General features: G+C 39.0%; 1 protein-coding gene across 5 annotated transcripts in view; it reads left to right on the forward strand.

The window, feature by feature from the left end:
• FYB (FYN binding protein) overlaps window positions 1-12,069 on the forward strand; it is a 71,118-nt gene that overhangs the window by 22,986 nt on the left and 36,063 nt on the right. For 3 of the 5 annotated variants that reach the window (XM_014947640.1, XM_014947642.1, XM_014947641.1), the window contains one exon: window positions 6,348-7,494. In XM_014947640.1, coding sequence (XP_014803126.1) covers window positions 6,348-7,494 — 1,147 coding nt within the window. Of the gene's footprint in view, window positions 1-3,998; window positions 4,206-6,347; window positions 7,495-12,069 lie in introns of all 5 variants that reach the window. The other 2 variants (XM_014947639.1, XM_014947638.1) reach the window with 2 other exon arrangements.

A 12,069-nucleotide genomic window follows, 5' to 3' on the forward strand; every position in this document is an offset into this window, starting at 1 on the left:
TTACTTCAGTTATGGAGCTGAAAAGACAACAAGCTGATGAAATGGACTTTTCTCTCTCGAAAGTTTGTGTTTAGTTTCCTGAACTAAAGAGCGGTCCTAATTAAATTGTCATTGCATGTTGGATAGTAACAGCAATGGTATCACTCAAAGGCAATTATTTTCTGGTAATTCCTTTTGCATTATTTGTGGCTGGTGGGTTTGTGGGTGGGGTATTTTTTAATATACCTTAATCTGGATTGAGATATCAGTCTATGTATTTTGTTTGTCACGGTCGTGGAAAATATTTTTCTTTCCGGTGGTGAATCAGAATGGTACTCAGTGTCTCAAAACTGCAAAAAATTTGCTTTAAATCGTATAGGATCTTGAAATTCTTTCACTGGAAGTAACTCAAGTTTTTCTTCCTTGAGACCTGGAGATGTTACATTAGCTTTAGTGGAATAACCAGAGTAAAATCAAAGATGTTCCTGAAACAGTCACTGTATACCCTATATATAAATAGGATTCTGAGTGAAGAGGGATCTTTCTGCTTAATTTCTGGGCAAGCTGACCAGAAAGTCTACATTATTCTGAAAGCTGTTGATTAGCACCTGAGAAAAATAGTTTTAAAAGCCCAAATTATGAAGTTTCATGAAACTCTGTGCTTATATAAGCTCATGTTAAAAAAAAAATCATAATCCTTCTTCAGAAAGGGATATTAGTTAATCTGTTTTTATTGGATAGAAGTTCTTGGTGGAAAATTGAAGCTTCCAGGTTCTGTTGTTGAAGACTGAGTTGGCAATGGTTGATAGTTTTTCTAATTTCAGATGTAGACATGTACCAAAGACAAGCAAGAAAATAAAAGTGAAACTTTGTGTTGAACTTATTGGGACATAGGATGAAGAGATGACCATGCACGATACTTTATCCTCATGCATAGGCTTTGACAGCAACAGTTTGGGACCAAGCTGGGATGTCATCTGGCTGTTGTGGACCTGGATTGGATGAATTATATTATCCTCTCATGTTCCTGCAATATGATGTAGTTGGTCTTATGGTTAGGTAAAAGATGAGGAAAAGTGACAGGAGAGGGACAATAAAGGTGTAGAGGAACGTTCAATGTAAAAGGTGTTACACAATACAGTATGATCAAGCTGGAACACTGCCTCATCTAATTTTGACAACTAAATGTCCTCATGAGTATGCTGGTTTTGTCATGTTGGGGTTAGAGAGATGTTTGAAGAGATGCACTCAGGATAACATAGAGGCTGTCAGCCTCTCACCAGGGAATCTCTGGTTTTCTGTCTATCCCCTCCATCCTAGCGGTCTGCCTTTAAAAAAACAGACAGCAGAATAGCCTGCCTTTTCATTTTTTAGTTTCTGAGGTCTTGTTTCTTTTGTATACCAACCATTGTATTAGCAAATCTTTTTCTTTGGGCAGACACTGTCTTTCTGCTGCCTTCTACGTTCACAGGAATAGAGTATTGCAACACCTTAACTCCAGTTTTCAAATGCTGTACTCACTATTAAAGGGAGTCTTCTTGAACTAGTAATTATAACTAGAATCAAGTGGAAGAAAAGCAACTTGGAAATTATTTATCTCTTCTGGAAACAACGAAGTTGCATATGATAATTCTGAAGACTGACTGTCTGGAAAAGGAAATAGCCAAACAATAATTTATTATGAATTCAGAATGGCACTAGCATCTTGTGCAAGCAGCTAAACTCCCTCAAATCCATTAACTTCAGAAAAAGTTAAATCAGGCCCCTATAAAGTTGCCAAATAATTTTCATATCTGTATTTTTCTACAACTTTCATATGTCATTTTCCTTGCTTTTTCTGTCCAGTTCCTTATTTCTTATATCCTGTCCATGAGTAAGTGCTTAATTCCCTTAGTGTCTGTCACCTTCTCTGGTTATTTCACTGTCACAGAAGTCACAAATATACACACTTCTTAAAAGGAGGGCTTTATAATCTTTATTTCATTACTTTCTAGAAAAAAACATCAAGATCTGATTCTGTTATAATAGTTCTTAAAAGGGTTGTTCAGACTCAATCACTTGGAAATGGGAAAAAAATACAGGTGAGAAATTAAAAGATAGTTCTTTTCCTTTATAAATTAGATCTGCATGTATTTTGACAAACTGCACAATTCCTTGTACAATCAACAGTTACATATATTTAATTCTCTTAAGTAAGAGTTGTATGCACACATCTGCTATTCCTTTTATTGATCCAGAGCTACTGTTTGAAGAAAGAGCAGCTACAGGGGAAAATTGAAGTGAAATGATCTTTTGGCTTCACCGAGACTGGAAAGCAAATAATGAAAGCATGTTGGTGCCAAAATAACCCAAATGTTTTTTTTTCATGGGGCTGCTAGTTGAGACTGAAATATTCACAGTAAACTCAGGAAGAATAAAATTTGAACCTTTATATTTCCTGTGTTCTCGTTACGTTGTACTTCTGCAACAAATGTGCAGTTATATTGAAATAATAGAGAATTGCAATTGTTTCTGCTGAGGTGTAATTAAGATCTAGTTGTTGCAGAATTCTGTACAAGTGTGTCTTGGTATCTGTGTGAGTCTCTGTTGAGGGCACTGGGAGGCTGGGAAAGTACTGCATACACAAATCTCCTTGATGAATCTGTGGCATAGGAACTAAAACCCGAGTAATGTTTTAGATTTGAGAAAACAAATTTGAGTGATGCAACCACCTCATATCAAAGTAAATGTTGCTGTGCACCTTAGCTGCTTCCAGTTCAGATCAGAAGCTGAAAAGCAAAAATACTTTGCACTGAGTTTCCCAATAGAACTCAAAGAGAAAGATCAGAAAATAACTGAAGTACTTCTTGCATGAGACTGCTCTGTCCCACAGGCACTTTGCCCTTTAGAGGGGAAGGGTAGGGTGAACTTAATCTCACTTCAGAATCTTTGTAAGTTCCCGTTTCATGATTTACAACCTATTATATGTGCTAATGGAATAGGTAACTGCTGTCACTTCTGTGAAGGGAAACACAGAAACTGTGGGGGATTACTCTATGAGCAGGGCCACAAAAAAAAGATTTTTTTTCCCAGTTCCCCATCTGTTGACCTGGCCAGACAGGTTGCACTAGAGTCCACAATATGGCTTCCAGAATACCATAGTTTATGAAAGCAGGAACTGGTGACGTACATTAAAGAGAAGTAGAAAGATTTCTTACTCTCTTCTGATTCTTCGTATTGCCTTTACCAGTTGCTACTCATTGTAAGTAAATGAGAGAGACTACATTTCTGATAGTAAACCCTTCCACATGCCCATGAGCTTTTTACTCTTGGAGAGCTTGTAAATCTACATGATTAAGGCAAGGTTTGTTCATTGTACTGGAAGGAAATTTATTAAAAGAAATCCTTTTGTAGTCCTAACACTGCAGTAGTGAACGGTTCAGTGAATTTCAAAGCATGTATGAATGTCATTGATCTTGCTGTTGCAAGGATGTAGAAAACTTCTCAGAAATTATACAGCATAACAAGAAAAGTTTCTTCAAAGTCACATTTCCAGCTTTCTAAATGTGTGTTATGCTGAATGTCTCTTGTCCACAATATTACATTACTGTAGTTTGACACAGTATGTTTTCTTAAATTTCAAATGGAAGAGGTAGCAGAAGAATCAATTCATTCATAGAATCATAGAATCGTCTAGGTTAGAAGGGACCTTTCAGGTTCTAACTTTCATATAAACATAGAATGGTTTGGGTTGGAAAAGACCTTAAAGATCACCGAGTTCCAACCCCACTGCCATGGGCAGGGACACCTCCCACTAGACCAGGTTGCTCAAAGCTTAATCCAGCCTGCTCTTGAACACTTCCAGGGATGGGGCATCCACAACTTCTCTGGGCAACCTGTCCCAGTATCTCACCATCCTCACAGCAAAGAATTTCTTCCTAATATCTAATTTAAATCTCCCCTCTTTCAATTTAAAACCATTACCCCTCATCCTATCGCTACACTGTCTCATAAAAAGTCCTTCCCCATCTCTCCTATAGGCTTCCTTCAGATACTAAAAGGCTGCTATAAGATCTCCCCCGACCCTTTTCTTCTCCAGGCTGAACAACACCAGCTCTCTCTGTCTTCACAGAAGAGGTGTCTCATTCTCCTGACCTTGGCCATTTTTGTGGCACTCTGCTGGACACTTTCCAATGGCTCCATGTCCTTCCTGTGTTGAGGACTCCAAGCTGGACGCAGTACTCCAGGTGGGGTCTCATGACAGCAGAGTAGAGGGACAGAATCACCTCCCTCGACCTGTTGGCCACACTTATAATGCAGCCCAGGATGCAGCTGGCTTTCTGGGCTGCCAGTGCGCATTGCCAGCTCATGTTGAGCTTCTCATCCAGGAGCACTCCAAAGTCCTCCTCCTCAGGGCTGCTCTCCAGCCATTCTCCACCCAACATGTATTTGTGCTTGGGATTGCCATGTCCCGGTACAGGACCCAGAATTGACAGAAATGAGCTGTTGAGTTGGCCACGCTGCTGGTCAAATTGTAATGTTCTGAAGACTTGAGACACTGATGTAAAGTTACAGTACCTCTGATGGTTTAATTTTGTTATAGAAGACTTAAAAAAAGCATGCTTTAGTACAAAGTCAAAAGAGATCAGAGACAAAAGGCTTTGTTACTCTCTCTAGCATTGCAATTAGCTTAACTTTCTGTTTAAGTGGGTAAAATCAGTGCTTTGTGAGGTATTGTGGGAGAAATCTTGAATGATTAGTGATACATGTACGTATCTCTGCAGTGTAATTTTGTCTTTATGTGAGTGCATATGCGTCAACCAGCAGTAGATGGCTTAAACATGATAATCTCCATAGTAAGTGCGTACATCCTCCCTTCCCTATATGCACAAAAAAGATAACAATGTGGTGCTCTGGGGATAAGCTTCATATATGTCTATCTTTTTTTTTGGCTGCATTTATTGTAGAGTAACTTTGTAGCATAATGCAAACAATTTGGAAAGACTGAGTTTCTTGGTGATACTGAAAGACTAGGAAGGTTAAGTTGTGGTATTCACAGGTAAAATTATTCCAACATAACAGGAAATTCATGTAATGTGATACAATCAAACAGGAGGCAAAAAGAGCAAAACCCCAATTTAGAAGCTCTTGTTAAGGAAGTAAAAAAATTACTAAACATCCATTGAACTGTACTGAGCGAAGACGCAGTTCATCCTTCAACTTCTTTCTAAAATTTTTTTTTCAGACCTCTAGTTATTGTGCTTTGCAGTGATACTCCTTTATTTCCAAACAAATGATTCAGAGCCCTTCTTGGCTATAATATCCCTGCTTTATACCAGTAGTCTTACATATTGACTTTCACACATAAATCAGATCCCACTTAAACAAGTTGTGAATCGCATACACCAGCGTACCTGCCGTAGCTGCACCCTGGCTGACAGTGCTGGCTGGAAAACGACTCCAGGCTGCAGAGGGGTCTCAGAACACAAAGGTGGCCCCAGCTCAGTGCAGTGGGACCAGTTCTTTCTCCTTTGTCCCCAGTCTTCACTGTGCTGTGTTTTAATTATAATGAATTAAAATGTATTGAGCTTTTGTTCTCAGTTAATACTAAAGGCTCATCCTGAAAGGTATTGAGTAAGGCTGACCAATTAAAACATTTTCAGATGAAGCTAGGTGTTGTCCACTTGAAATTGTTCAACTTTCTCTCCCCACCACCACAAAAAAATGAAGTATCTTGGACGTATCTGCATGTATTAATTGTCGTTTCTTCCTATTTTACTCCACATATTTTCATTTTCCATCTACACATGCAAAGTTTTTTTCAGATAAAAAATGGAGAAGGGAAACAAGGACAAAGTGAGGTGGGGGAAGAAAATTGCTGAGAAGGGAAAGAAAAACTGACATACACACCCCAAGCAAAAAGAATTTCTGTTTTCACAAAGGAACTTGCAGTTCTCCAAAGAGTTGGCAGGAGTAATGCTAGTCTGGTACATAATCCAGGTTCTAGTCTGTGCTTCTCACCACAGGACACTCATATTTTCAAGGATACATTAATTTTAAAGTAGTATGTATTTTCTTATATTTATTAGGTGTTCAGCTCTCAATTCCAGACATAAACAGAAATTATAGCCCAAAAGGAGCTGCCTGACAACTCCCTAAAGGCAGTACCTGTACTGAAAATTTTAAAAGACTGTATAACCACTGCAAGGCTATAACAAAATATTCAGCCTCTCTAACCCTACAGGAAGATGTGCTACAATATCTCCACAGCCAATCAGCAGTACTACAAGCCTCAGACCAGGAAACCCTTTAAAGTACAGTATGTGTGAACATTGCAACAGGGACTTTCTCATTGCTGCTCTTTCTTTTTCTCTTCTTCATGCTTTCAGGATGGCAAGACAGATGTGAAGTCACTCATGGCGAAATTTAACACGGGTAATAGCCCCACAGAGGATGTTTCTGGTATCAGTCGACCCTTCAAAGCCCCAGGACAGCGTATACACACAGGATTACAGACGAGGAAAGCAGCACTTGAGAAATTTGCAGGTCAAGGAAATGCAACTTCTCCTTCAGGACCCAGTACCTTTCACAAACCTGTTCATCCTAAACCTCCTGTGGCAGCCAAGCCTTCAACTGATGATAAAACAGAGAAGGATCCAAAGCCCCCATATTTGAAACCAGTGGCTCAAAGATTTGGGGTTCAGCTTCAGGCAACCAACAGAGAAAACGATGGAAAAGCTGGATGCACTAAACCTTCCACCAAAACCAGTGACTTGGCAAAAGAAGAGCCAAAGCCTCTGTATCCAAAACCTGCAGGGAACAAGTTCCTTAACTCTGCTTCTCATGAGAAAGAAAAAAATCCGCCGTTAATAAAACCAAATTCAAATTTTGAGCCACAGGAGAGTGAAGCAAAACCAGTATTTTCAAAAATATCTGGAGCTAAGGAAAAGTTTATGTCTGCAACACAAGAAAATGAGCCCAAGCCTTCTATCTCTAAGCCACCTCTTGCACAGAAACCTTCTCTAAACCATGAGGTCTCCCACAATGAAGACACTTTAAATAAAAATGCTTTTCTGCAGAAAGGACTATCAGGCCCTAGACCAAATATACACTCGTTTAAAGCAGCAAAGGAAATGGATGAAAATAGCAACAGTGCTGCAGAAGCTGCAGGCAGTCATTCTTCTAACATGGCTCTGAAGCCCACTGGCCACAGGTCTCTCCCTTCTCAAGGTATCCCAAAAAATGTGGATGAAAAGACTGAAGAAAAGGGAATGAGTGCTGCCAAGAACATATTTCTCAACAAAATCATCCAGGAAGAATCAGGTTCTTCTTCAAAGTTCCATAAGACGAACACAACGCCTGCTGTAGGAAGGCCATCAGGTGGATCACAAGAGAAAGAGAATGGGGACAGGAGTTCAGGAACCCCCAAGCGAAAAGCCTTGCCCCCGCTGTTCAAAGTGGGACAGCCCCCACAGAAGCCCAGCAGACCTCCCAATGTGGATCTGGAAAAGTTCCGGAAGAGCAGCCCAAAAGATTGTGAGTCCTCTCTGTATTTGATTTCTTGGGTACTGGCTTTTTAATGCATTTAATAGCCAATTCATTTTAGGTGGAATCCCCTCTTCAATTCAGAAATAACTGAGACTTGTGCATCAGACCACCTCTTAAAGCTTTAACCTATTGCTTGTGTCTCCTCTGTGCAGGACAGAAATTAAAGGTATATTCTCCGGCCCTCAGTGATAAAGTGTAGGATTAATACTTTCTGTATTGGGTTTGTTTGTTTTCCAAACTGTTTGTATGTAACTGTAACTTGTGTCAGGGGGTTTAAGTATTTTTCTCAACAGACATTTACGTCCTGACTTCCTATAAATCAGGTGTTGATATTGTGTGTCCTGTTCTCACCAGTAACTTCCTGGGTACAGCTTGAGGGCCAGCAAAATTATATACTACAACCTGTAGTAACCACACTTTTTTTTTTTGCCTTTTTGCCTTTCACAATGACTAATCACAGTGTGACCCTATAAGTTGCTGAATTTTGAAGTTTGTTTAGAAAGATGAATACTGTGCAAAATTACAGAATTTATTGTTCCCATGTGGAGCCGCATTGATTTTATACTGAGATCTGAACCCAGACTCCAAAAGCATCTCCTGGACTTAGTGTTTTCTGTTAGGTTTGCATGACTTCAGTAGGGTGGCACTTAGTAGCGTCTGAGGCTCTACCTCATTACTTTTGTGAAGAACCTAGCCTCTGAACTTTCTGATGGTTGTAATCCACACATGAATATTAAGGCTTGTCACTAGGTTTCTGTAAAATTTGAAATGATCTTGCCTGTGATAAGAGCTTCTGTAAACACAGTTGAAATATCTGGAGGAGATAAATCCCTGTGAAAAAAAAAAGAAATTGCTGTGACTCGACTCCCGCAGAGTTCTGCTTCAACAGATTCCTTTCATTGCTGGAGACAAGTTGTAACAATGATAGAAGCTGTTTCTGACGCACTCCAAAGATGCCCTTGAAAATCTCATGGAAAAATGTAGTTCCCTAAAGTTAGACCCACATATCCACTGTTACTACTTTGAAGCAGAGATCAGTTTTGTGGAGGTTCTGAATGTCCTAAATTCTCCCTTAAATCCCTTGTATTTCAAACTTTTGGGTTAGGGTATTCCCCCAAATCCTTTAGGCACTCTTTAACAATTGTAAAAAAGTTAAAATCAGCCACTCCAACTGGAATGGGTGATATCAATTGACATATTTCTATTACAAGTTTTATAGTAGCTGAAGGAAGCTTTTTCTGTTTTCATATTGGACCAGATTCTAGGAACTATGATTGCTTAATAAATTCTGATCACATTTTAAAATCAGAGTTTTAGGTTGTATGGGTCCAGAGGAAATCTGTTCCTGATCTCAGTGCATGAGAGAAACAAAGACAGAAACAAAAATTCATATTGTGTTAAATTTTTATGGTTTGGAGGTTTTTTCTTCTTTTTTTTTTTTTTCTTAATGCATTGCTGTCTGCATTGAGCTCTGGAAACAGAATGTATTCAATACTTGCATTTATTTTTTTTAGCTCAAGTAGTTTTAACTCAAGTAATTGTAACTAATTGTGTCAGCTGATGCACACAGAGAAGTAATTTCTTTTTTTTTTTTTTTTTCTTAATGCATTGCTGTCTGCATTGAGCTCTGGAAACAGAATGTATTCAATACTTGCATTTATTTTTTTTAGCTCAAGTAGTTTTAACTCAAGTAATTGTAACTAATTGTGTCAGCTGATGCACACAGAGAAGTAATTTCTGATAATGAGGGGCATTTCACCTCCATTAGTCTGACTTAACCATCTCTCTTGGATTTAATTAAAGAGACCAGATTTAGACTCTAAAATTTTCAGTGCAGTCAGTGGGAAAGAGAGATGCCTAATGCTGTGATTCAGAGCATTAATGCTAGATGCCAAATGTAGCTGATGATAGATGCTCTAAATAACTCCACACTGTGCATATACATTACATCAGGTAATATATGTAATTTAATTGATACAAAATTTGTCTTTGTACCTTCCATATTTACAATACAGTATGGCTTGTGCTTCAGCAGTTTTGAATGCACATAAGATTGGTCTTCCTGAGACAGCAGATATTCAAAGGGGTTATGACCAGATGACAAAGCTCAGAGTTGACTTTCTCTAAAGAAAAAAAGCCACACTGAAAACACAGAGTGTGCATGCAATTATATATATTGTTATTAAGTCTGCTCAGAAATTAGAAACATGTCAATAACATAAAATGTACCTTCTTGTCAGCTGCTAGATTCTGATTTTCCTGTGTTAACCAACAGTTATGGAAATGCTCTCACAAATCCATGATCAGGGGCAGATCCTCAAATGGTGTAAATTAGCGTATCTGTTTAAAAAAAGATATGACAATATACAACAGTCCGAGCAGCTGCCCCTTCTCCATAGAGCACTGTTCAGCATGACTGGCTTTACTTGAGTGCCCAGAACAGTTGCGAAGTGGAAAGACAGCATTTTCAGCAAATAACACAAGCAAAGCTTTGATTAAACAAAAACAGTAAGAGCTTTGCTAGCTAGACATTTGAGAAGTCCTGGCAAAGGTAGGAAACACCCAAAACTACAATCAATTTTTTAAAAATACATTTTTTATTTTATTTTTCATTAATTAACAGAGGAATTATTTTATTTGTTGTTTATTCAGTTATATTTTTTTTCCTGGTTCCCATGCATTTATAGACACAAGGCATTTTTTCATTGTCTTTTTAAAACTGAGGTTTAGAAACATTCATCCTATAGATTTAAAATTTATACAGGTCTGTAAGGATAATAGCCGAACTTTTGCCAGAAGGATGATCCCCAGTTTTATCACTAACCAGCACGAGTGCAGCCCCCAGCCAGGACGAGCAGCACTAGGAACATGAGCTAAGGATGTAGCTGCACAGTGTGGCAGCATAGCTCGTTCCTCAAACATGTTGCAAAATACACTAAGCAGAACTGAAGGGTCAGACATGGTCTTCTCTATTGCACAATCTTTGGATCAGGACAAGACTGAAAGATTTAGAAACCACAACAGTATGTAGCTCTTCATAGTGGCCCTGAACTTCAGCCTTCCGCTGCAGAGCTGGCATGTACACCTTGGTGTTGTGTTTGGCTTTATTTCATGCAGCTCATTTCTTCGTGGCCAGAACTCTCTGCAGAACAGTTTTGGTGGAGATACCAGGTATTCTAGAGCAAATCCTGAACAAACTCATTTTCAGCTCAACAAAGTTATTCATCGCTGCTGGGTTTCTTGGAACGTTAACCTCTAACGACAAAACCTACCTACTTTGGAAAGGCAGTTAAACTGAATCACTTTCTTTTCTTTTTTTTTTTTTTTAAATTTAACTGTCATTTCAAGAATCAAAGTCTTGTCAGGAAGATGCCACCCCCACAGCATATATTCTTCCTGCTTATTACTTTGTCCTGATAAACAGCAGCTTGCCATAGCTACTTAATTTGACACTGTGATTCAGGCACTGATGAAAAAGAGCAAGCAAATTGAAATGGTTTTCCAATCCAACAAAGCTTTCTGAAATCTAAACTTCAGAGGTCTTGCTCTATACTAGAGCAAGAGTTGGTCTTTGTGTTGTCTTTTGAGAAGAGAAAAGCTCCACACATGGCAGTTGTTATACTTGTGTTAGGGGCTTGTGCCTGGGGTGCAGAAAACCTTGTATTGCCTGATTTAAACCAGGAGTTTGAACTTGGCTTTCTCATAACTATCAATTCACCCTTTTTTCTTTGGGTGTTATCCTTTTACATGAAAGCTGCTTTACTGTTTTTTTGTAATCAAGTATTCACAGGGCATGAAATAACTTTAAATGTTAGAAGCTGAAGGACTTACCTTAGATGTAGCAGTCACAGTCATGTGTGGGAGAAGAATTTAAACTGTCCACCGTGCCTGCATGAATACTAGGGGATTCTGGTTTGGCATTGGCCTTGCTTTGGATTAGAAATTTACACCTGGTCCTGAAAAAATTTTCTTGATAAAACTTCTGTAGACACGAGTGTCTTGTTGAGGAAAATTTGCCTATTGATGCATTACTATTTTCCAGTGAAGGCAGGATTTAAGAAATTCCTGCCTGGGCCTGTGAATACATGGCACTCTGGTAAAATTACTGTGTGATGTCCCATTACAGCAATTTTCCCTGAGAGCAGATCATACTTATGTCAGCTTAGAATCAATGAGCTGCATGTGTTGTTTTCTAGATTCAGAAAATAATACTAATGATACTGTTCTATGATAAACACTCACAGCGCAAACAGGGCTTTGTTAGAAAAAAAGAAGAGAAGTAATTTTGCAGACAGCTTTCCATGTGAGGCCACAATCATACGGCTGCCTTCAGAGGAGAACTGCACCTGGGCTGACCTCAGTGGGACTGTGGGTGTACAGATGGCCACCCACATAAAGTTAGTTGAAGGCTCAGAGTCCCAAGCACTCAAAACACCGCCAAGGGCCCCGTGAATGATCAACACCAGGGGTTCAGCTGGGGAGAGGGTTTTGAGCTCTGCCTGGAGAAACGAAAGGAAACTACTGAATCTAGTAGGAAAGAAAACATGTCAGAAAATTCTCATG

This window comes from Calidris pugnax, unplaced genomic scaffold (assembly GCF_001431845.1).
Source record: "Calidris pugnax isolate Ruff unplaced genomic scaffold, ASM143184v1 scaffold156, whole genome shotgun sequence".
Taxonomy (NCBI): Eukaryota; Metazoa; Chordata; class Aves; order Charadriiformes; family Scolopacidae; genus Calidris; species Calidris pugnax.